This window comes from Cryptotermes secundus, unplaced genomic scaffold (genome assembly GCF_002891405.2).
Source record: "Cryptotermes secundus unplaced genomic scaffold, Csec_1.0 scaffold3021, whole genome shotgun sequence".
Classification (NCBI taxonomy): Eukaryota; Metazoa; Arthropoda; class Insecta; order Blattodea; family Kalotermitidae; genus Cryptotermes; species Cryptotermes secundus.
In genome coordinates this window covers 17640-42610 of record NW_019729993.1, presented here as the reverse complement: position 1 = coordinate 42610, position 24971 = coordinate 17640, and the positions used below count along the sequence as shown (strand labels likewise).

At 43.6% G+C, this 24971-nt stretch overlaps 1 protein-coding gene across 1 annotated transcript in view; it reads right to left on the bottom strand.

Moving 5' to 3' along the window:
* LOC111865942 (steroid receptor seven-up, isoforms B/C) overlaps positions 1-20119 on the bottom strand; it is a gene marked incomplete at its 5' end in the record, with an annotated part of 80124 nt that extends 60005 nt beyond the window's left edge. The window contains 2 exons of the mRNA XM_023854383.2: positions 1625-2179; positions 19978-20119. Of these exons, the coding sequence (XP_023710151.2) occupies positions 1625-2179; positions 19978-20119 (697 nt within the window). The remainder of the gene's footprint in view (positions 1-1624; positions 2180-19977) is intronic.
* Between the last annotated feature and the right edge of the window lie 4852 nt (positions 20120-24971).

The window sequence follows — 24971 nt, the reverse complement described above, 5'->3', positions numbered from 1 at the left end:
GCCATGGTTAACGTTTCGAACGGCATCTGCCTAGACAGACCGAACACCCGCAGTTATAGTAGCTGTTCGCCGAGTGGGCAAGAGATTTCAGAGAATTTATGGTACTGTAATTTAAATTTGAAAAATTGGACCCGTTACACTTGCATTACATGGGAAAACGAGTTGTATCTCACTGCACTGTCGCTAATAGCGCAGGAAGACTGGAAATATCTTTGCATGACACCTGAGTTATCGACAGGAAGGCATGAACTATAGTTCAAGTAAAGCCAGTGAGGAGCGGGCGGTTACAATTCGGACGCACCTGTGCTCACCTCTTGACGTGAGATGCGCTTGTGCTGTAACGGGACAGTCGGCGAGTTGTTTGTACATATGGCTGCAAGGGACTTCGTGACCACTGCACTTGAGATCTGCATACTTGGAGGCACCAACACCTGCGCTACTGAAAGTGGATGAGTAGGTCTGCGTAGCTACAGTAAAACATTTCCTATTGTGATCTGACTTCTCAAATCATCCTTATAATTATAATGATTATATTTCCAAGTGAAGTTACCATATTCCCAATGCCCATTTTGGAAAAAATATCATAATTAGCAGACGTAGGCTAAGTGTATTTGTGGGTGTGCTCGTACTCTTGCGAAAGAACTGCACAACTTTCATAAAAACCTACAATGGTCATTTTGCTAGGTACGTCACAGGGTTCTTTAAAAATTCTGTGTCAACCAGCTCCGGTATCAAGTAAGATGTGATAGAATTACGAAACCAGAGGGATATGAAAGTGCTCGTGGACTATTAAGGTTAATGTACCGTGTTTCTCCTGGAACTCATCAGAACAGTCGGTATTCGAAACGAGAAATTCTCTAATTTCAGTCAGCAATGTTAGCATCCAACTTATTCGGCGATTGAAGGCAAGAGAAATGTACAGGCATCCAGTTAAGAAACCCGAAAGTGTGGACAACGAAAGAGTGTTACATGAACTACGAACAATCCCATCTTCTGAACTTTGTGATCTCAGAAACGTACTCGTATACACTGGAGTGTTGTACATTTACCAGGGAAGATATGCGGGAATCCTACATTAAATGTCCTGCCATCCAAAATCAAAGCTGGTTGGTCATCTCGAAGCGCTCGAATTCCATCAACGGCAAAATAAACAAGTAGGCTCAAAGGGTTTTGACGATGGTGCGTAACACTCAGGATTACTGGGGATTTTGGACTTCGCCAACCATCCGATATTCTAGAGAGCACAGCGTCTCAGAAACTGGAACAGTTTTCGGAACGTCGTGTTTTTACAATACCGAAAGATTGACGAAGTAACCCCCAATGAAATATAAACATCTATGCCTTAGGGCAAGATTATTTTCTTCTTTTGTGATGAGAAGTGGAGGCCTTTCACCGCCTGAGTGCTACAAAAGTCCGCTTTATAAATTCAATTCCAGAATGAACACTTATATAAAACGCAGAAAAATAATTATAAATTCTAGTGTTAGAAATGAACTATAATGCATATCCCCCTTTATTTCACAACAGATTCTGAAATTAATACTTCTTGCAGCATCAAGTTCCTCTGGATAAGTTCAATGTGTAGGTGGTTAATTAGCTGATAAGACAAAGAGGCGTGGCTTACCTGTCGTGAAGAGAACGATGGCCTTGAGACAGCTGTACTCCGCAGAGTCCACGTGGAGAGCCTTCAGCTTCTCAACCTGTTCTTGGAATATCCTGATGTGATCCATGAATGCTACAACCCTGTCCGCCGCCATAGGCGAGGCATGAAGTCCTGCCGCCGCAAGCAGCGGCGCAACGTGCAGAGGCATGGAGCACTGGGACGCATTCAGCACAAACAGTTCGCTCCACACGAGCCTCAACAGTGCCACTTGATCCGTGACCTGCAGGTCGGGGAAGAAGGGAATGTTCCGCGCCCATTCCACGGCTGAGAACAGCAGTCTCGCTGCCAACTCGCAGATGTTGTCGATACCCATGATATTGTTCGGCTGCATACACTGGCCATATCGGGACGTGGGGTACGGCTCGGCGCGAAGTAACAGCGAGATGTAGCTGGACAGGTACGAGTGGCCGTTGAGGCCTGCGGCAGCTGCTGCTGACGCCGCGTCACCGTTGGTGAGCGCAAATTGGCCCGGAAGACCCGGAGGCTGCGATGGAGGTACCCGCCCTCGTTGGACGGCTGCAGTCATCCAGAACAGAAGGAAGAAAGAAGCGAGTTAGTTGGCGATAAAACAGAGCACAATGAAACTGTATTTGTACGGAGGCTGGCAAGTCAAAATCATCAAGAAAATCGTTGAAACAAACTGCGGACCCACTGCAACAGAAGTACTCTAATGGATTGTAACCTGAATCAGTATGATACAATCTACATCATTCCAACCGGTTTATCAAAGATCCGTTGACGTTTCTTCTCCAGATTTTTTTTTTCCTTGGCACTACAGCCCCAGTGGGCCTAGGCCTACCTCCGTGAACTTCTCCGTTCAACTTCGGTTTTTCTAGATCTTACACATTCGGTAGGACTCCTTGGGCGGGTGATCAGCTCGTCGCAAGGCCTCTACCTGTACACAAACACAGAAAAACGCACACAAACATTCAAGCCCTGAGTGGGATTCGAACCCACGATCCTGTTTTCTGAGCGAGCGAAGACAGTGTACGCCTTAGACCGCTCGGCTACCGTGACCGGCCTTCTCCAGAATTACTGCGCATAAATCTTGCGCGTGTCTTTGGCCTGCCTATCTAAATACAGCTTAATACTCGTCTGATGAATGTACATAACAAGTAAAAGCTGAAGTTCATCGTAACACCAACCTGCTTTTTCTCTCTCTCAAACAAACTCATTCTCCTTCAAATAAATGTATCTACTTTCGTACCGAATAGGATAAATCATCCACATATTATGTATCTACAAATTAATTCCTCATACCTAGCCATAAAGCGGAAAGTAGTGACAGAAACGAAGTAACAGAAATATATACTGAAATTATAGAAAATTACAATGAATAGGAGATGTCTTAGACTCTAAGAGATCACTTGAACTTAGTTAATACTGACCATAATAAAGTAGACTGCAGAATGTCTCGAATTTGGACGCGCAAGGAGAGTTTCTCTCTCTCCACATAAACACAAGAAAATATGGCGAAACCCGAAACACAACTTAACGCTGAGCGGACATCTGTAAAATTCCCTTACGCATGTCTATGTTGGTCGAGGCATGTAATTCTGTGCTCAACGTTTCTCGAAGAGCGAATTACAGTTCTCAGTTCGGCAAGCCAGCTAACTTCAGTTGGAACTGCAATCCCCAAATCTTAAGCAGCTGGGTGCATTCCCAACTAAGTGGTTTTACTTAAAAGCAAGAAATGCGATATATTTAATTCAGAAGAAATATTTTGCGCACCATTACCTACCTTTCTTCTCTGTTCCGTCCTAGACAGAATCTGTATATCAGCTTTTAGGTTCTGCATTAATTCGTAATTGCACTTTTTACCCCCCTGGCAGTAATCCCTTATACGGGAACAAGTTCTGCAGCACGGAGGAGAATAAAAGGAGCGAACAAAAATTCTGGTCATAATTCCGCTAACCTAGTGATGGAGCACCCAGTCGTCACTAGCTGTAGCGCTGGACAAGTGTATAAGCGCATGGAGGGGAGCGCCCGTCCCGAAAACAGAGACTTTTGCTCAGGAATGAGACAAGGCGACAGGACAGATAATTACAATTCTTCCTTCAGTCATAAAACTAACTTTTATTGTCTCCCACCTCAGAGGTCCTGTATCGGTCACAGAAACACGTGACAGACAGCTTGAGTACCTTTCTGTAAGGTTTTGTTCCATACCTTCATTCTGTCCGATGGTCTAGCTGGTGACATGTCAACGCAACAATAGGTAAAATGTTTATAGCTCGTTGCTAGGCAACAGTAACCGCGCCAATGGACTGACAAGATAGCTATCACATGACTTGTTTGCTGTCTGGTCTGCGCTACGCAACAATAGAACTATGTTTTCTGTGTTGTCCGTGCCGCGGCTACATGAAACGTGTCCGCTTGTAACTAAGGAGAGTCCCTACCCCCTACATTTACTAAATCTAACCGTTACTCAGAAAGAGAACATAAATTACATCTTCCTACAAACACGTATAAAGCCAGTATACTGGTCAGATTAAATAAGATCATGGCCTAAATCTCGGTTATTCCCAGTAAAGAGTTCTATCTCCTGGGATATAACGTGTAGTCCATCGAAAATTAACCGTTGTTTGGGACGAATATCTCGCCTCCATCTTCAGGGTAGAAGAATAAGCCAAGCAAGAAACCAGAGTGAAACAGGTAACAACCAGAATTCTGGTGTTGCACAGTATCAAGAAAGCCCTGTACAAAAGACTTAATCGCTGAAGACAGGAAGACTGTTCAAGAACACGGCTTATGGAGTTAGACCAGACCTGCACTTAATTCATGGCGGGATGAATAAACCCAATATTATTTCCCCTTCTGTGTCATTGCCTCCTAAGTTCGGTGATAAATTTGTTACATAAATTAAATGACCTGATTATAGTTATTTACCGTATGATATGTTTAACTCGAGATTAAGCGAAGAGCGAGTGAAACCGGTAGGCCTGCAGAGGTCAATTTATTTGCAGTCCATTTCTTATATAGTCCACGCATCAAGGCCGTTAGTCAAGCGAACCTGAGGTGGAATCTCCGGTGAGGGGCAAACACCACATAACTGGTCGGCCGTGCAAATAATTTACCGCTGCGGTTGGAATGTCGGAGCTACTCCAAGTTCACTGCCGCCACGGTAATGACTGCGGGTTGCGTACTGGCCCCAGCCCCCCTCCCCAGAAGCGTCACCTCATCGCGATATTTATGCAACCGATATTATGTAAAGGGATAGCAACAGGCCTACTGAACTCATTACAAGATTCTCAACGTCTACTCACGCTTTTGCACGTTAGTCTTGACATCCATTTACTGCGGTAATAAAACTGATGGTTGAAGAAAGCAGGCTTCTGGGATGTGGCGCCGTGTAGATATTGTGTTAACCGACGTTTCGGAGGAAGGTATCGCCTACATCTTCAGGGTACAAGAAAACGAAGAAAATCTACGCTGAAGATGGAGGCGATACGTTCATCCGAAAAGTCGGTTAACACAATATCTACACTGCGCCACATCCCAGAAGACTGCTTTCTTCATAGTCACCGCCGTGAAAACCTCAAATCTTACAAAAGTGATGGTTTTCCATCGGGCATGGCACTGGCGTTTCATTAAGACGTGCTGCTTTTTATTGTCTAAGGGTTAGACGACAAATATTCACATATCAACGGAATTTGTTCTTCGATGTTTATGTACCAATTTCATACTGTTTCTTTAAAAAAATTGAGTTATATTCAATAAAAAGGTCACATGGATCAAAATTAAATCCTTTCATTCTGGACACTGAAACCAAATTTAACCGACATTCGTAGAGTACTTTCAGATGTGTAATATACTGTAACGTGGATGGCCTGTCATCTTGTAAACGGTTTTCCTGCTTCTCTGTTCATGGTGCATCACTTTCAGAATTACTAGACCGACTAGATTAAATTGGAGCGGGAAATAAGAAAATTATCTAATAGAGAGTAGAGAAAGGATATAATACATTATCTTCTTCTTTCCACTTGATTTGTTCTTGTTAATGTGTAATTAGTTGTTTCTTATTCGACGAAGGGCAGTTTCCTTCAGCTAAATCCAATGGAATTTAAAGTGCACAACATTTGTGACAAAAACATAACCACTTATACACTTGGTGTCTTAACTTGCCAGACAGGACGAGCCTTTTAGACGTCGAATGCGAGCTTTTGGAATGTTTCTCTATCCTACAATTCTGGGTCAATCACGCTCCTCTCAGGCGAAACGAACACGTCGTATGGAACGTTGCATATCTGGTCACATAATTTCCTCAACCTATAAGCAATTGGAGAATATATTACCATATTCACAAGAGAGAGCCCTGGTTCAAGCCTTGAGCTAAAAGATTTGCCCACTGATCATTACAAATACTTGAAATGCTAGTTTAAATAGTTGTATTAACCTCCAACTTACACCAAGTCTTAAAATTGGGGTCGACTCAGCCTATAACAGAAATTAATACCGGGATTATTCCTGGGGGGTAAAGGGAGGCCATCGTGTAAGGCTGACCTCACCGCCATCTGTGAGCTGAATGTCTAGAAAATGTGGAAGCCTCGACGTCTCACAACCTTATGGGTCTCCACAGCCTGTTACAAGGATAGCTTTATCTTTTCATAGCTTGACGATATTTGGTGAAGAGTTGCCTTTCGTTTCCATAGCGGAAAATCATTGCCAACCGAAGTGGACTTTGTATTCGTAGTGTTAAGTAACAGCTGCTATTTTAAGGGTAACGTTATTTACATTGAATGAAGAGTAGGAAATGGGCGAGAAAGAGACGAGCAGAGTGAAGAATGAAGGAAGAACGTAACTCAGCCGATAGTGCAGACTCCTGTCACGCTTGCAGTCTCCTACAGCACGTAACCGTACTAACCAACGGTTAGCATTTTTGCGCTACCTTCACTTGGTTCAGAGCTCCACCGTACACATGGCATTTTGCCTGATAAGTGTGTCTCGGGATTGTACAGTTTATTTACGAGAAAAACACTTTCTAACTTCATGTGCTGTACTCGTATGGCGTCGAATGGATTCCAAGTTGAAGCGTCTTGCGCCTAAAGTTGCTCGAGAAACCACGAGGCGTCCCAACAGGACAGCCAATCTCCTATCGAAAATCAAACACGGAACATAATGAACTCTGCATTAGTTTTCTGCACCTGAATAAAGCCTGATATACAATTCAAAAGGTGCCGGTATCTCCAAGTGACGGATTATGGTTAGTCAGCCTGTCAGATTCCTCAACTACGGTTAAAGGTGGCTGAATTTTTAGTTGGGCGCCAGTGTACCCACGTCGAGACTAGTCAGAAGTGTCCCTCAGAAGCATGTCATGTTCAGACAACAGATGCAGGTTTCAGTCTATGAAAATTCCCAATGTGGACAATTGTTTGTTACTGTCACGGCGATGTGGTGCACACTCTTCCAATGAGATCTGCTGTCCTGACACAAGGTGTATGAACCACGCAAGTGGTAGAGAATCGTTATGGACGGAAGGAGCCATGGCCTACAGTACTGTCACGATTTAAGATGTGACTATAGACGGGGTATTGATTGAACATATATACACACTATTCGGAACTATAATTACAGAGCTATCGCTAATCTCCACACTTTACAAATCACCACGGCATCCGCTAAGCCTTCTTCCAGCCTGCTGTGTCTTCATCAACCGTTCCCTGGCAACGGCTTCTAACATTGGAAATTCTGTAGCTTCACGCGCTCAGGTTCTATCTTCACAGCAACTCATACAGAACTCAGCTCTCAATTAATTCCCAGGCTGGCGGCCATTTCACACAAACTTCCTAGTCTTCTCTACACAGGCTGACTTTCAACTGACAACTCACTGAGTCAGAGTCAGGGTTACTTTACGACTGGCGGCTTAATGCCAATCAGTTCATCTTGGCGTGTCCCTTTGAGGCCCACGATCAGAGACTTTTTCCAACTGAATTCTTGCGGTAATAGTCCTTATGTAACATCCTCTCTGACGAGAAGATAGGTTTGTCTCTTATGAATACGCCTGGCCTTTGGAAAGTGTATATTTCGCACATATAACATGTTATTGGAAATTCTTCCTTTGCACTCAGTGGGTCGCCCCAACTGTCTTCAAGACAACTCCTCCGCACGGACCACAGGGAAAACAGTTTCCACTGCTGTAGTCCAGCTGTTTCAGCTGCCTAGCAACGAGTTGCATATAACACCAATTCCAACAGTAACTCTATTTCTGTAGAGGTGTGTTTAAAACGCCGCTGCACAGCAGTAGCTGTTGCCTCGTTGTTTGTATACAGTATACAGCACGATATAGAACATGATCATTCCTGATTATTCACTGTGACATCTTCCTCTGTTCTGTTTGCTTCTTACCAGTGGCTTTTCGTCCTACGATTTGAACCCAAAATGTTAAAGTACTGTGCAATTTGCACCTACCCTTACTGTCGCTTCGTTAAGTTCGGGTACTAAGGGCTACTTGGCACACTAAGCCAACTACGAAATTACACTCTGTTAAGTGTTCTGGAGGTACCCGGTTCTACTGACGTTTTCGTAGTTTTCCTCAGTCCATCCAACCGAAATTCTGAAATACTTTACAGACCATGGTCGATTTCCGCCCGGTAGTATCAGTTCATAATCATTGACTTCACACAACCTGCATAACTGATACAGGGTCATTATATAGCAGTGGCTGGAGTTATTTTTCCCCTAGTTCAGGGAATATGTGAGGCAAGATGTAAATTGATACAGAGTGATTATGTAACTTCAACAATGCCTGAAATGTGTTAATTTCCTCCACCCCCCGATATGGAGAATATGCCAGGACATAAAAGGTACAATTAATATGCATTTCTTCAAGTAATTTGACACGACATTTTAGCCGAGATTGAATCAAGCTCCTTGACCAAAATCGAATTTCATATACAGAGCGAAAGTTTTACTAAGGATCTTTTTTTACATTACATTTATTCAGAATCCTTTACTTCCCAAACTCCTAAGGCTCAAATAATTTGGTGTTTCACTAAGGCGTTGTTACAAATTCGCGTCAGGAACGCCTGCGAAACAAGATTGGCTAAAATAAGCTGAGGAGGAGGAGGAGGAAGAGGAAGAAGAAGAAGAAGAAGAAGGCATATATGGGCCTTTAATAGGTCGCGAGACAAAGTGGGAAAGAACTGTTTCAGATCATTTTGTGGTTTAGCAGCTGGTGTGTTTCCTAAGCCTCAGCTTTAGACCTGGTGCCATACCACAGACCACCTGGCGGAAGAAGATCAAGATAAAACAGCTCGCTGCAGTAGCACCCTCGTATAATACTTCTGCAATTCGTGACCCTATCGTGCCGCATTCTTGAGATGGATGTTACCTATGGCCAGGGGCGGTGACCCACTTCGTAGCTGGGGTCACCAGGGCACAGACCTCGCTCTGTCTCTCTGCCCTACACAAGCACTCATTGAAGTATGGACATCCCACTGCCGTGGCCCTCTCGTGGCCGATGTCACGAATCTTGTGCTTCGCCTTACAAAATCGTGATTTTATCTGAGATAGATCGGTCATTGCTGAACAAGTCTGGCCGTGGTTTCCACTGCGACAAACGACTATAGTAACAGGGGAATAAGGATAAATGTTAAATATCAAACTAACTTCTAGTGTAAGGGCCGCGCCATAGCTGAAGTAGTTAGTCGCTAGCTTTCCACCGCGGCGGCCCGGGTTCGATCCCGGGTCTGGTCAAGTGGGATTTGTGGTGAACAAAATGGCGCTGGGGGAGGTTTTCTCAGAGTACTTCGGTTTCCCCTGCCAATCTTCATCCCACCAATTGCTTCACAATCAACCTCACCTATCATCTGGGGCTGGTACAATAGGCCAGATGTGGCCGCAGTACACGGGACTTAGTCCCACCCCACTAGCAATAAAAAAAAAAGCAACTTCAAGTGTAAGCCTGTACTCCCAAACAACATACCGGTATTTCACGCGGTTTTAAACCCCACGTAATATTAATACAAGGAAACTCGAATTGGCTGCACACACACCATGGGAAAGTCAATGAATGTACATTTTTCTCCAACAAAAATGGGGCCTGTGAAGAGAGATCACCATTGAGGCGTGACGGGGAAGATGTCACTGAAACGAAATTAAATTAAACCGAATCCGATTTCAAGGTGTAAACTGGATTCAACTTAAGATATCCACATTTTCCTCGAGTGCAGATTTACTGAAAAAAATTACATTAGATTCTCAGAGTACCTGAAGCATTAACTCCTACGCACCAGACGTCGCAGTCACGTGGGCGGTAAATCCCCGGATCCCCGCTATACTGAACTTGTTCCTAGTCCTTTTAGCTCCCCCAAACGTACTTTCCAATTCATTGTTAATTAACCATCGTTTCTTTCGACACTACACTCTCTGGGCTACTGATGCTATTAGATAGTGCATACGTACTTGAATGCACTTCTGAAAAGACCTTCAGTATATCTTGTTTAAGTAGAGACTGTTTCTTCTGCCACTGTTACCAATTGGTAGACTGGCACAGGGAGAAAAACAAGAATATAAGGCCGTATGCTGCGGGAGAACGACCGTTTGTACACGGATCTACAGTCATTTTTCACCTCCTTTGCAATGAGCAGTTTCATCAGGAGGTGGAAGAAATGAAGAAAGGATACGCCGAAACCAATTACCGTCTGCAGCATGCTGGACTGTTGAAAATATGGGGGCTCTTACATTTACATAACGACGTTTAATTTTAGTCTCATAGGTTATTCGACAACGCTTTCAACGCTTCGGATAACGGGATGAAGAATGGTGAACTTGAAAGGATTTGAAACCAAAAGTTCGTGAATTAATCCACATATTATGACATCCCTCTGCAGGGACTAAGACAAACAACGAAAAACATCCTCTTAGCCGATGTCGCGGGCACGATTCTAAACGAACACTTATCAAATACAAATTCTGTGCGTTGCTTCTAGATCAATCTGTCCACCACAAATCCCACTTGACAAGACCTGGGCNCCACCCCCCGATATGGAGAATATGCCAGGACATAAAAGGTACAATTAATATGCATTTCTTCAAGTAATTTGACACGACATTTTAGCCGAGATTGAATCAAGCTCCTTGACCAAAATCGAATTTCATATACAGAGCGAAAGTTTTACTAAGGATCTTTTTTTACATTACATTTATTCAGAATCCTTTACTTCCCAAACTCCTAAGGCTCAAATAATTTGGTGTTTCACTAAGGCGTTGTTACAAATTCGCGTCAGGAACGCCTGCGAAACAAGATTGGCTAAAATAAGCTGAGGAGGAGGAGGAGGAGGAGGAGGAGGAAGAAGAAGAAGAAGAAGAAGAAGAAGAAGAAGGCATATATGGGCCTTTAATAGGTCGCGAGACAAAGTGGGAAAGAACTGTTTCAGATCATTTTGTGGTTTAGCAGCTGGTGTGTTTCCTAAGCCTCAGCTTTAGACCTGGTGCCATACCACAGACCACCTGGCGGAAGAAGATCAAGATAAAACAGCTCGCTGCAGTAGCACCCTCGTATAATACTTCTGCAATTCGTGACCCTATCGTGCCGCATTCTTGAGATGGATGTTACCTATGGCCAGGGGCGGTGACCCACTTCGTAGCTGGGGTCACCAGGGCACAGACCTCGCTCTGTCTCTCTGCCCTACACAAGCACTCATTGAAGTATGGACATCCCACTGCCGTGGCCCTCTCGTGGCCGATGTCACGAATCTTGTGCTTCGCCTTACAAAATCGTGATTTTATCTGAGATAGATCGGTCATTGCTGAACAAGTCTGGCCGTGGTTTCCACTGCGACAAACGACTATAGTAACAGGGGAATAAGGATAAATGTTAAATATCAAACTAACTTCTAGTGTAAGGGCCGCGCCATAGCTGAAGTAGTTAGTCGCTAGCTTTCCACCGCGGCGGCCCGGGTTCGATCCCGGGTCTGGTCAAGTGGGATTTGTGGTGAACAAAATGGCGCTGGGGGAGGTTTTCTCAGAGTACTTCGGTTTCCCCTGCCAATCTTCATCCCACCAATTGCTTCACAATCAACCTCACCTATCATCTGGGGCTGGTACAATAGGCCAGATGTGGCCGCAGTACACGGGACTTAGTCCCACCCCACTAGCAATAAAAAAAAAAGCAACTTCAAGTGTAAGCCTGTACTCCCAAACAACATACCGGTATTTCACGCGGTTTTAAACCCCACGTAATATTAATACAAGGAAACTCGAATTGGCTGCACACACACCATGGGAAAGTCAATGAATGTACATTTTTCTCCAACAAAAATGGGGCCTGTGAAGAGAGATCACCATTGAGGCGTGACGGGGAAGATGTCACTGAAACGAAATTAAATTAAACCGAATCCGATTTCAAGGTGTAAACTGGATTCAACTTAAGATATCCACATTTTCCTCGAGTGCAGATTTACTGAAAAAAATTACATTAGATTCTCAGAGTACCTGAAGCATTAACTCCTACGCACCAGACGTCGCAGTCACGTGGGCGGTAAATCCCCGGATCCCCGCTATACTGAACTTGTTCCTAGTCCTTTTAGCTCCCCCAAACGTACTTTCCAATTCATTGTTAATTAACCATCGTTTCTTTCGACACTACACTCTCTGGGCTACTGATGCTATTAGATAGTGCATACGTACTTGAATGCACTTCTGAAAAGACCTTCAGTATATCTTGTTTAAGTAGAGACTGTTTCTTCTGCCACTGTTACCAATTGGTAGACTGGCACAGGGAGAAAAACAAGAATATAAGGCCGTATGCTGCGGGAGAACGACCGTTTGTACACGGATCTACAGTCATTTTTCACCTCCTTTGCAATGAGCAGTTTCATCAGGAGGTGGAAGAAATGAAGAAAGGATACGCCGAAACCAATTACCGTCTGCAGCATGCTGGACTGTTGAAAATATGGGGGCTCTTACATTTACATAACGACGTTTAATTTTAGTCTCATAGGTTATTCGACAACGCTTTCAACGCTTCGGATAACGGGATGAAGAATGGTGAACTTGAAAGGATTTGAAACCAAAAGTTCGTGAATTAATCCACATATTATGACATCCCTCTGCAGGGACTAAGACAAACAACGAAAAACATCCTCTTAGCCGATGTCGCGGGCACGATTCTAAACGAACACTTATCAAATACAAATTCTGTGCGTTGCTTCTAGATCAATCTGTCCACCACAAATCCCACTTGACAAGACCTGGGCTCGAACCCGGGCCGCCGCAATGGGAAGCCAGCGACAAACGGCTTCAGCTATGGCGCGGCCCTTTTCTAGCTAGATCCGTAAACACATTTTTAATGAACATCAGCTCAGGGCATTATAACCGATGCACCCCTGGATATTTTGATGGTAGAGATATACTCATAAACCCCGTTGAAATTTAATTGGGGAGTTGTTAAAAGCGAACAATCGAAAATCCCTAACCTCAAAAACGCCTGGTCACAAGTTTCTGGCATGTACCTATATTTATACTAACAAATTAAACTCGAGGTTGCGTATTTTGGTTCTCAGATACAAAATAAATATAAGCAGACATTTCAGAAATTCCGCTACTAGCTAATACGTCAGTATCACCAACCGTACACTATCTTTGACATTCTTCCCTTGTGTTAATAGTCAGAATGATCTTGTCCGCATTATTCGAAATGACAGTTTCCGTCTCAACATACTGTTACGTGTAAGGGTGACTACAGACGGGGTTTTGACTGGATTTATTGACACCTTACACACAACTGTGGGTTACAGGCAGTTATATCACTACCACTGATCTGCACACTTTACAGTTCACCGTTGCAGACATACTAGGATTCTCAGTCTTCACTAGTCCTATCCTGGCAACGGATCTGTAACAGTCCCGTCACTTCAGATCACACATGAGGTCTTTCTTGCACAGCCTAATTCCTTTCTTGCCATTATTCCTCTGTTCTCAGGCTCATATGCTCGCAGGCTGGCGTTTCGAAACTCTTATGTTCTTCTCAACTGAACTCTTCTTTATAACAGCTTAGAAAGGATCATGCAGAAACATAGACTATTACNAACAGGGGAATAAGGATAAATGTTAAATATCAAACTAACTTCTAGTGTAAGGGCCGCGCCATAGCTGAAGTAGTTAGTCGCTAGCTTTCCACCGCGGCGGCCCGGGTTCGATCCCGGGTCTGGTCAAGTGGGATGTGGTGAACAAAATGGCGCTGGGGGAGGTTTTCTCAGAGTACTTCGGTTTCCCCTGCCAATCTTCATCCCACCAATTGCTTCACAATCAACCTCACCTATCATCTGGGGCTGGTACAATAGGCCAGAAGTGGCCTGAAACGAAATTATATTAAATTAAACCAAATCCGATTTCAAGGTGTAAACTGGATTCAACTTCAAGATATCCAGATTTTCCCCCCCGAGTGCAGATTTACTGAAAAAAAAAATACATTAGATTCTCAGAGTACCTGAAGCATTAACTCCTAGTCAAGTGGGCGGTAAATCTCCGGATCCCGGCTATACTGAACATGTTCCCAGTCCTTTTAGCTCCCCCAAACGTACTTTCCAATTCATTGTTAATTAACCATCGTTTCTTTCGACACTACACTCTCTGGGCTACTGATGCTATTAGATAGTGCTTACGTATTTCTATGCACTTCTGAAAAGACCTTCAGTATATCTCGTTTAAGTAGAGACTGTTTCTTCTGCCACTGGTACCAATTGGTAGACTGGCATAAGCAGAAAAAGAAGAATATCAGGCCATATGCTGCGGGAGAACGACCGTTTCGTACACGGATCTACAGTCATTTTTCACCTCCTTTGCAATGAGCAGTTTCATCAGGTGGGAGAAAATGAAGAAAGGATACGCCGAAACCAATTGCCGTCTGGAGCATGCTGAAGTTGCAGGTATATATTTCAAACTGTTGAAAATATGAGGGCTTACATTTACATAACGACGTTTAATTTTAGTCTCATAGGTTATTCGACAACGCTTTCAACGCTTCGGATGATGGGATGAAGAATGGTGAACTTGAAAGGATTTGAAACCAAAAGGTCGTGAACTAATCCACATATTATCACATCTCTCTGCAGGGCCTAAGACAAACAACGAAAAAGTCCTCTTAGCCGACGTCGCGGTCACGATTCTAAACGAACACTTATCAAATACAAAATTTGAGCGTTGCGTTTAGACCAATCTGTCCACCACAAATCCCACTTGACCAGACCTGGGCTCGAACCCAGGCCGCCGCAATGGGAAGCCAGCGACTAACCGCTTGAGCTATGGCGAGGCCCTTTTCTGGCTAGATCCGTAAACACATTTTTAATGAACATCAGCTCAGGGCATTATCACCGATGCACCCCTGGATATTTTTTGATGGTAGAGATGTAGTCATAAACCCCGTTGAAATTTAATTGGGGAGTTGTTAAAAGCGAACCATCGAAAATCCCTTACCTCAAAAACGCCTGGTCACAAGTTTCTGGCATGTAACTATATTTATACCAACAAACTAAACTCGAGGTTGCGTATTTTGGTTCTCAGATACAAAATAAATATAAGCAGACATTTCAGAAATTCCGCTACTAGCTATTACGTCAGTATCACCAACTGTACACTGTATCTTTGACATTCTTCCCTTGTGTTAATAGTCAGAGTGATCTTGTCCGGATTATTCGAAATGACAGTTTCCGTCTCAACCTACTGTTACGTGTAAGGGTGACTACAGACGGGGTTTTGACTGGATTTATTGACACCTTATACACAACTGTGGCTTACAGGCAGTTATATCGCTACCGCTGATCTGCACATCTTCCAGTTCACCGTTGCAGACATACTAGGATTCTCAGTCTTCACTAGTCCTATCCTGGCAACGGATCTGTAACAGTCTGTCACTTCAGATCACACATGAAGTCTTTCTTACACAGCCTAATTCTTGTCTCGCCATTATTCCGTAATTGCCAATTTCTGTGCTCCCAAGCTCATATCCTCGTAGGCTGGCGTCTCGAAATTCGAATCTGTTCTTCTCAACTGAACTCTTCTTTATAACAACTTAGAAAGGATCATGCAGAAACACAGGCACTTATTGGGAAGGCGTGTTTACAGCGCTGTTACATAGCAACGGAAGTTACTGGATTGTTGCTTGTATATTTGTTGCCATGGCAATGTGTTTACAGAGTTGTTGCCTAACAATGAATGTCTATTCTGACTTCACTATTCCGGCTTTCGGACGTCATGTCACAATACAATTTACACAGATACCCACTATGAACTCTTGTCCATTATGTCACAACTCCATTTGTAATATACATGATGATGGAAGTATTTATCCTTTGTGGGCAAAAGCCGAAACTACAGCCCTTACTGAGGCGCCTTCATTGCCGCCTGGTGGTCTTATCCGTAACTACAAACACCGTGACTGCTACATAACGAAAGAAAGGCAAGCACTTCATGTAGCCACATCGGTTAAGAAAATTGAAATAAATGCTCATTTGTATGACTACCGGTGCAGCAGTCAGGTTTCGCGTGCCGCAATTTTCACAAAGCTGCGGTAGTGTACGGTATAAAACACTGGAGGTACTTTACGTTTCCGCTGTTACAAGTTGCGATCATTAACATATAACGTCTTGTGACACAACTGTTCCGCGTTGTTGCGCACGGTGGCCGCACGGGAAGGAAATTTCGTGCATGTATGTATGTATAGCGTAACATTTCTTGGTTTGTAAACTGCGAGTAACCAAACCTTCGAGCTCAAAGAGGCGCTCTTGTCTCCAGACAAGATATTCTTTGAAAGACTGACTCATACACCAAAGCAAGGCCGTACAACATAGCTTAATTCTTTAACGCTCTACAGCCAATTGAGTTGCGAAAAACTTTACTGAAGAAACCAATGAAATAAGACAGCTAATTAATAAAACAAACTTCCTGACGATGAATTTGATGTTCTCACAGTGGCGGGTATGAAGAGTTATCTCCTGCAATATAACACCATATATTCCTTGACATTTAGAAGCATATGGCCTCCATTCTGAGTTCGAAAAAGGTTTGCTCTGCTTGCTGCCTGATTCATGCTAGTTTCTTGGTTTACTTATTCTTCGACCCTGAAGATGGAGGCGATGTTCTTCCGCAAAGTCGGCTGACTTTCATCGGGCTACACGGCGTTACGTGCCACAAGGCAAAAGCCTTCACGCGAATACCATATTTGATGTCATCCTTTACACTTAATTTTAAGACGCAAATACGTTTATTNTGTCCACCACAAATCCCACTTGACCAGACCTGGGCTCGAACCCAGGCCGCCGCAATGGGAAGCCAGCGACTAACCGCTTGAGCTATGGCGAGGCCCTTTTCTGGCTAGATCCGTAAACACATTTTTAATGAACATCAGCTCAGGGCATTATCACCGATGCACCCCTGGATATTTTTTGATGGTAGAGATGTAGTCATAAACCCCGTTGAAATTTAATTGGGGAGTTGTTAAAAGCGAACCATCGAAAATCCCTTACCTCAAAAACGCCTGGTCACAAGTTTCTGGCATGTAACTATATTTATACCAACAAACTAAACTCGAGGTTGCGTATTTTGGTTCTCAGATACAAAATAAATATAAGCAGACATTTCAGAAATTCCGCTACTAGCTAATACGTCAGTATCACCAACTGTACACTGTATCTTTGACATTCTTCCCTTGTGTTAATAGTCAGAGTGATCTTGTCCGGATTATTCGAAATGACAGTTTCCGTCTCAACCTACTGTTACGTGTAAGGGTGACTACAGACGGGGTTTTGACTGGATTTATTGACACCTTATACACAACTGTGGCTTACAGGCAGTTATATCGCTACCGCTGATCTGCACATCTTCCAGTTCACCGTTGCAGACATACTAGGATTCTCAGTCTTCACTAGTCCTATCCTGGCAACGGATCTGTAACAGTCTGTCACTTCAGATCACACATGAAGTCTTTCTTACACAGCCTAATTCTTGTCTCGCCATTATTCCGTAATTGCCAATTTCTGTGCTCCCAAGCTCATATCCTCGTAGGCTGGCGTCTCGAAATTCGAATCTGTTCTTCTCAACTGAACTCTTCTTTATAACAACTTAGAAAGGATCATGCAGAAACACAGGCACTTATTGGGAAGGCGTGTTTACAGCGCTGTTACATAGCAACGGAAGTTACTGGATTGTTGCTTGTATGTTTGTTGCCATGGCAATGTGTTTACAGAGTTGTTGCCTAACAATGAATGTCTATTCTGACTTCACTATTCCGGCTTTCGGACGTCATGTCACAATACAATTTACACAGATACCCACTATGAACTCTTGTCCATTATGTCACAACTCCATTTGTAATATACATGATGATGGAAGTATTTATCCTTTGTGGGCAAAAGCCGAAACTACAGCCCTTACTGAGGCGCCTTCATTGCCGCCTGGTGGTCTTATCCGTAACTACAAACACCGTGACTGCTACATAACGAAAGAAACGCAAGCACATCATGTAGCCACATCGGTTACGAAAATTGAAATAAATGCTCATTTGTATAACTACCGGTGCAGCAGTCAGGTTTCGCATGTCGCAATTTTCACAAAGCTGCGGTAGTGTACGGTATAAAACACTGGAGGTACTTTACGTTTCCGCTGTTACAAGTTGCGATCATTAACATATAACGTCTTGTGACACAACTGTTCCGCGTTGTTGCGCACGGTGGCCGCACGGGAAGGAAATTTCGTGCATGTATGTATGTATAGCGTAACATTTCTTGGTTTGTAAACTGCGAGTAACCAAACCTTCGAGCTCTAAGAGGCGCTCTTGTCTCCAGACAAGATATTCTTTGAAAGACTGACTCATACACCAAAGCAAGGCCGTACAACATAGCTTAATTCTTTAACGCTCTACAGCCAATTGAGTTGCGAAAAACTTTACTGAAGAAACCAATGAAATAAGACAGCTAATTAATAAAACAAACTTCCTGACGATGAATTTGATGTTCTCACAGTGGCGGGTATGAAGAGTTATCTCCTGCAATATAACACCATATATTCCTTGACATTTAGAAGCATATGGCCTCCATTCTGAGTTCGAAAACGGTTTGCTCTGCTTGCTGCCTGATTCATGCTAGTTTCTTGGTTTACTTATTCTTCGACCCTGAAGATGGAGGCGATGTTCTTCCGCAAAGTCGGCTGACTTTCATCGGGCTACACGGCGTTACGTGCCACAAGGCAAAACCCTTCATGCAAATACCACATTTGATGTCATCCTCTACACTTAATTTTAAGTCGCAAATACGTTTATTGGCATGTACTGTCTTCGATCGCTTGGAAACCAGGATCGTGGATTCGAATCCCACTCAGGGCATGGATGTTTAGTTTGTGTGTGCGCCTTTTTCTGTGTTTGTATACAGGTAGAGGCCTTGTGACGAGCTGATCACCCGCCCATGGAGTCCTATCGAATGTGTAGGATCTAGAAAAACCGAGGTGAACGGATAAGTTCATGGAGGTAGGCCTAGGCCCATTGGGGCTGTAGTGGCAAAGAAAAAAAATACGTTTATTGTTGCCCGTATACTTCGCCCAAAATCAGTTTTACTGCTGTTTTCTTATTAATTCTGAGAATATGAAAAGTTTCATATTTTCATTTCTTTTCATACTTGGAACCGCTGTTCTGATAACAAAAGCGGGTACGCAGCGTACACCGTGATCTTAATTAGTATATCATTATATCGTTATATAACATATAGATGGCTGATCAAGATCAATAATTAATTATATAACAATAAAGGTGGCTGATAAAGACAGCGTAGTACACTACGTCACATTATAACAGAAGAAGGTTTATGACCGGTTATGACTGTACGTGTGTTAACTGTGTTGTTGTGCTGTGTCGTTCCCATGCCGTAATAGTTTTCACTTACATCCACAGATGGCAGCTCTGTATTTATAACTGTGCCACCTGAAGGATAAAGATTTAATTAGTTCATTGTTGTAACACAGATAGAAGCGAATGAGATAAAGGTATAAAAGTGATAAGGGAGTAAAGGGAGTGGAGGATAAATGTACGAAAGAAATAATTCCATGCTGAACTTCAACGGTTGTTTCCACTAATACATAGTCGAAAAAATAAGACGTTGCACTGCACCATGACAATAAATAAACAATTCTTGGAAACGGGTTTTAAAGAATCGTTTACAGATGCTATTATTCTGAAACATTTCCATCAAAACTTGAATATCACAGATTAATTTTATTAACATATCATTCACCCCAAACGTATTCTTTCAGTGGCGTAGCGTTGGCATTTGAGCAGGGCTAACCTGTGGAGCTTATTAGTGTTGACCATGATTAAACAAAGTTATACTCGCCTAATGAAGTGGACAGATCTTCTACCTCTAGCCCAGCTCCAGGGCCCCTCCGAGCTGCGAACTCCGGTGCAGATGCACCGCCTGCCCACACGCTAGCTACGCCACTGAAAACGTCCCTCGTCCGTATAGCTAAACGAACAAACGCACAGTGTCAGTTAATGCGGAACTTATATCACTAAAACAGTGTAAGACACTTGCGCGTAACTTCACTTAACACGTATTCCATCCACATATCCTGCCGCAACCAGCTCATACACAACTGCCCTACTAATGCTGCTGGAACAACACATTTCCACACTTTAACTCAGTAAAGAACATTTAACTAGTTTGGGCAACACCTGCTCTAACATCTTACAAACAAACAAAAAAAAACTTCAATTTTTCTTCAACATTTTGGTATGTTGTACGTCCTGTGATTACCACAATAAACACGATTTATTTTACACAAATATCATAAACCAGTGTAACGGAGAAGCAGTGGTGTTTGCCGTGACGTATGAATTGAAATTTTAAACATTATTAAGAAAAACTGCAGTCTTCAAGGGTTTAATATTTCTTCGGCCTCATAAATTTTTCATTCTTAAATTGGGGGGGGGGGTAAAGGTGAAGTCGCCTCTGTGCTTAATTAGTTGCACTATGGCATGAATACATATGTGGGAGTTGAGGTACAGTTCCACTTGTTGACCTCTGCACTAGATGGAGTTGAGCGGTCAGCTTCGCGCCCCTGCTGCTTTACTGTCAGTATCCTAGCTTTATAGGGTCGAATGGTAGGATTTTGAAAGAATGATGAATTGGAAAGGATTTGGAAGGAAACGGTCGTGGCCTGAGGTATTTGTCTGGAAAGAACTACCGAAACTGTGAGAAAGCTCAGTCAGGATAGGTTAGGTGTTCCAGCCGAGACTGAACTGAAGTACAGAGCGTTAGGCTGCTTATCCCACTTAAATCCCAATCATCGTACTTAAAATAATGCACCATAGTTGATTACTGCAGTTCTGGGTCTCATGATCCATTACTATTCAAAATAGGTAAGCTGTAATAATACAGTGCACTGAAAAGTGTGAATCGTAACACCAAAACAATTCAGGCCATTAATACTATGGTAGAATATGTAGACGCGTTGCTAGACAACAACAGCGACAGAAGTAGCTATACAACAGCCGTTACTGAGTAAAGGCTTCGGAAACAAGAAATGTTTGCATGGCAACAGTTGGAAACCGCAGCAGAGGAACGGTGTTTTCTGTGCGGTCCATGTCGAGATATTATAAGGAGGACAGTTAGTGAAAGTCAGTTGAGAGTCGACAGTGGGAGCAACGAGTTAATTGTGAGACAGTCACCAGCTGGTAAGAACGTGAGTACGGAAGCGGAGGACGGTGTTGGGATCCGTCACCAGGCAGAGACTGGTGAAGATATAGCAAACTTAGAAGACTTTATGTTTGCTGTCGTTACAGTGATCTTTTGAGTGTGTAACTCAGTAAGACGCCGGTCACGGTAGCCGAGCGGTCTAAGGCATGTACTGTCTTCGCTCGCTTGGAAACCGGGATCGTGGGTTCGAATCTCACTCAGGGCATGGATGTTCAGTTTGTGTGTGGGTTTTTCTGTGTTTGTGTACAGGAAGATGCCTTGCGACGAGCTGATCAACCGCCCAAGGAGTCCTACCGAATATGTAAGATCTAGAAAAACCGAAGTGAACGGAGAAGTTCATGGAGATAGGCCTAGGCCCACTGGGGCTGTAGTGCCGGGCGGGGGGGAACTCAGTAAGACTGTCGTAATTATTTGTGGTTACTTTCTGCAAGTGTTAAGAAAATCTAGTTACCAATCTGAACCTCGTCTATAGTCAGTCAATCACGTGACAATATAATTGCTGTATTTCCTCATTTAAGCCCCTAAGGCGACGGTTTGTCAACTCGCTAGGTTATGTAGCGAAGAACGGAAGCTGTACTATATTATGACTTGAAGTAAGAATAAGAAGATGGAGCTGTGGTGTTCCAATTTCAGACACTGCTCTGGAAGTTGCTGAGAAGACAGAAAAATCACTGAAACTAATGAATAAAAATAATTGGTTCCTGGCTTACTATACTGCTCGTACTTACAGCACCGCCGCCGCTACTGTTAGTACTACTAAAACGGAAAGAGCCCGGGTAGCTCAGTCGGTATAGAGACTGGCTATGGGCTAGACGACTGTGGGGGTCGGAGTTCCAGTACCGGTAGGGTCAAGAATTTTCTCTTTTCCGCGTCGCCTAGGTCCACCATGGGTACGGGGGGGCTCTTTCCCTGGGGGGTAAAGCGGCTGGGACGTGAAGCTGACCACTCATCTCCAACTATTACCGAGGTCAAGAAAACGTGAATGTATGCAACAACTCCCCGATACGCCTTCTTGATGCAGTGCTTAATTCGTTGAGCACAAGGACAACTTTACCTTCTTTTACCTTACTACTACAACGGAAAGCAGTTAAGATGATCTACTGATGTGTCTCTGTAATTAATATAAAAATTCAAATTTGTTTAAAATACAAATTAAAAACGTTCGAGGCGAGAATACAAAATTCGCACACCTAAGTCACAAAGTAAAAATCGCAGAGGATGAAGTGTCAGTAAGTAAGATAGAGTCGCCATCCTGCAGGAACGCCCCGAAAGAAATGTACCGCCTAACAACCCTTCAGAATGCCTGTGAAGGCAGACTGGCCGGTACTGCCGAGGTGCGGAGATGCTGGCGGCCAGCCCCACATTCCATTGTATTTTGGCGGTATCAATTTGTTTTTTCCTAACTTCACACATATCAGTTTCATTGACATATTCCGAATTCTCTCTGCCAGATGAATACGTACAAATGTGGGAAAGAATTCCTCGGTGTCCAGTTCTGCTCGCGATGCATTGATCATGCGGGATACATCCATCTATTGGCTTCAACCCCGCCGGAGGGGGAGAAGGGGCACCATTGTAACAACTCTTCTGACTGCAAATCCGATCTGAGAGTTACAAAAATGTCTCTTCGTTCTACGATTTGAGTGAAGTTATGAATATGTGGTCATATTTTCCGCCAAGGATAGTAAGTATGAGCCTGTGACGGTAGTCGAGCGGTCTAGGGCATGGACTGTCTTCGCTCGCTCGGAAACCGGGATCGTGGGTTCGAACCCCACTCAGGGCATGGATGTTTAATGCCTGTTTGTGTGTATGCGCGTTTTTCTGTGTTTCTGTACATGTAGCGGCCTTGCGATGGGCTGATCACCCGCACAAGGAGTCCTGTGGAATATCTCAGATCTAGTAAACCGAAGTGAAACGGAGAGTAACATGGAGGTAAAGCGGCCTCCGTAGTCTAGAGGTAACGTTCCCACCTCATGACTCGTGGTACGCGGGTTCAAATACCCGGCGGAGGTCGTCAATTTTTAAGGGCGGAAAAATTCAGGGAACAAGTCCTCCGGGAGGGACTTTAAGCTGTGTGTCCCGTGTCGTAACTTTACGGCACGTAAAAGAACCTCATATCCCCAAAGGGGATCACTGAGCCAAATTCCAGGACGTTTCCCGCCCAACAATAGTCTCTAAGGCCTCTGACAGATGGGGGATGCGTTATTGATACCGCTAAGCAAGTGGCCGAACTCGCTTGCTCGGCGGGACTGATGGTACGCACCATTTATCGGTAGGGTATAGAGACTGGTAGAATATCATAGAGGAAAGCACAATAGACCAATACTGGTCTAAGTGCATGGGGAAACCCACCCTCTCCAATAACTAACTAACATGGAGGTAGGCCAAGCTCCAAGCTGGGGGCTGTAGCGGCAAAGGAATACACTCCCTAGAGTACTTACATGTAACGCATTTCTCTCTGCAGCGACATGAAACAGATTTCGGTATGATGACTCTTCTTTGAATTTGTAGAGCGAATACACACACAAAATGTACATACAATATTTTGGTTGGAAAACACGGAAGAATAGATTTTGGATTACGAGAAGTGGATTGGGAATGTTATAATGGATATTAGAAAAAAAAACGGTGTTAACGAAGCTGAACTAGCTTTTGTGGTAATTTGGATGAAATTTCACATCGTAAAAACAATATTCCTTGAATGACTGAACACCCGCGATTATGTTTGGCTTATTCAGAATACCCGTCTAACATCTCAACTTTTAGTTTGACTTTTGTTATAACTCATCGATACTTTGGATTGGCCTATAGGCTACAGGTCTGAAATTATTTCAACTATACACCTACATAGAATCATCTGGAAATGCACAGCATGAACAAGGATTTTTAAAATAGGCGGTAGGTTATTTATATGCGAAAAATTTACTTTGAGAAACAACAGTGAGATAGTAAAAACAAAAAAAGATAGAGCTATCCCTGTAACAGGATGTAGAGGTTCTCACATCTTCTAGACAATCGGCTCACAGATGGCGGTGAGGCTGTCAGCATTAAACGTCGGCCGGCCGCTCTTTACCCCCCGGAAAATTCCCGGTACTCATTTATGTTAGAGGCTGAGTCGACTCCAGGACCATAGTGCGGCTGGAAGGATTAGGTCGATTGAAAGATCCAGTGACCTCATCGGGAATTTTCATTACAAAGTTAACAGTCCAGAACCGACGTATCCCGAAACTCTAGCACATATCAGCGCGATCAAACTGATAACACTGAACCAAATTATCTGTAGCCGTTTCTAACTGAAAGCGAATTGCATCGACTTCAAAATGAAACCTCTTGCAAGTCTTCGAAGCATAATTTTCGGCCAGACGCAGGTTTTCAAATATGCAATGCATGAAAGAAGCATATGGCTGTATTTTACGTTGACTACTACTCCTCCATTAAGAAAACATCAGCAGAGCGCTACATTACCGGTATAAGAGAAGTACCCTTGTTGCCTAGGTAACAAGACTAACCTTCAGATGCGATGCCCTGAGGACATCACGCAACCTAGTGACAAGGTTACTTAAGGCACGCGAAGTACGTACGAACGCCCTGCGACGAGCACGACGGAGTAACTCGAATGTTATCTTTCGGTA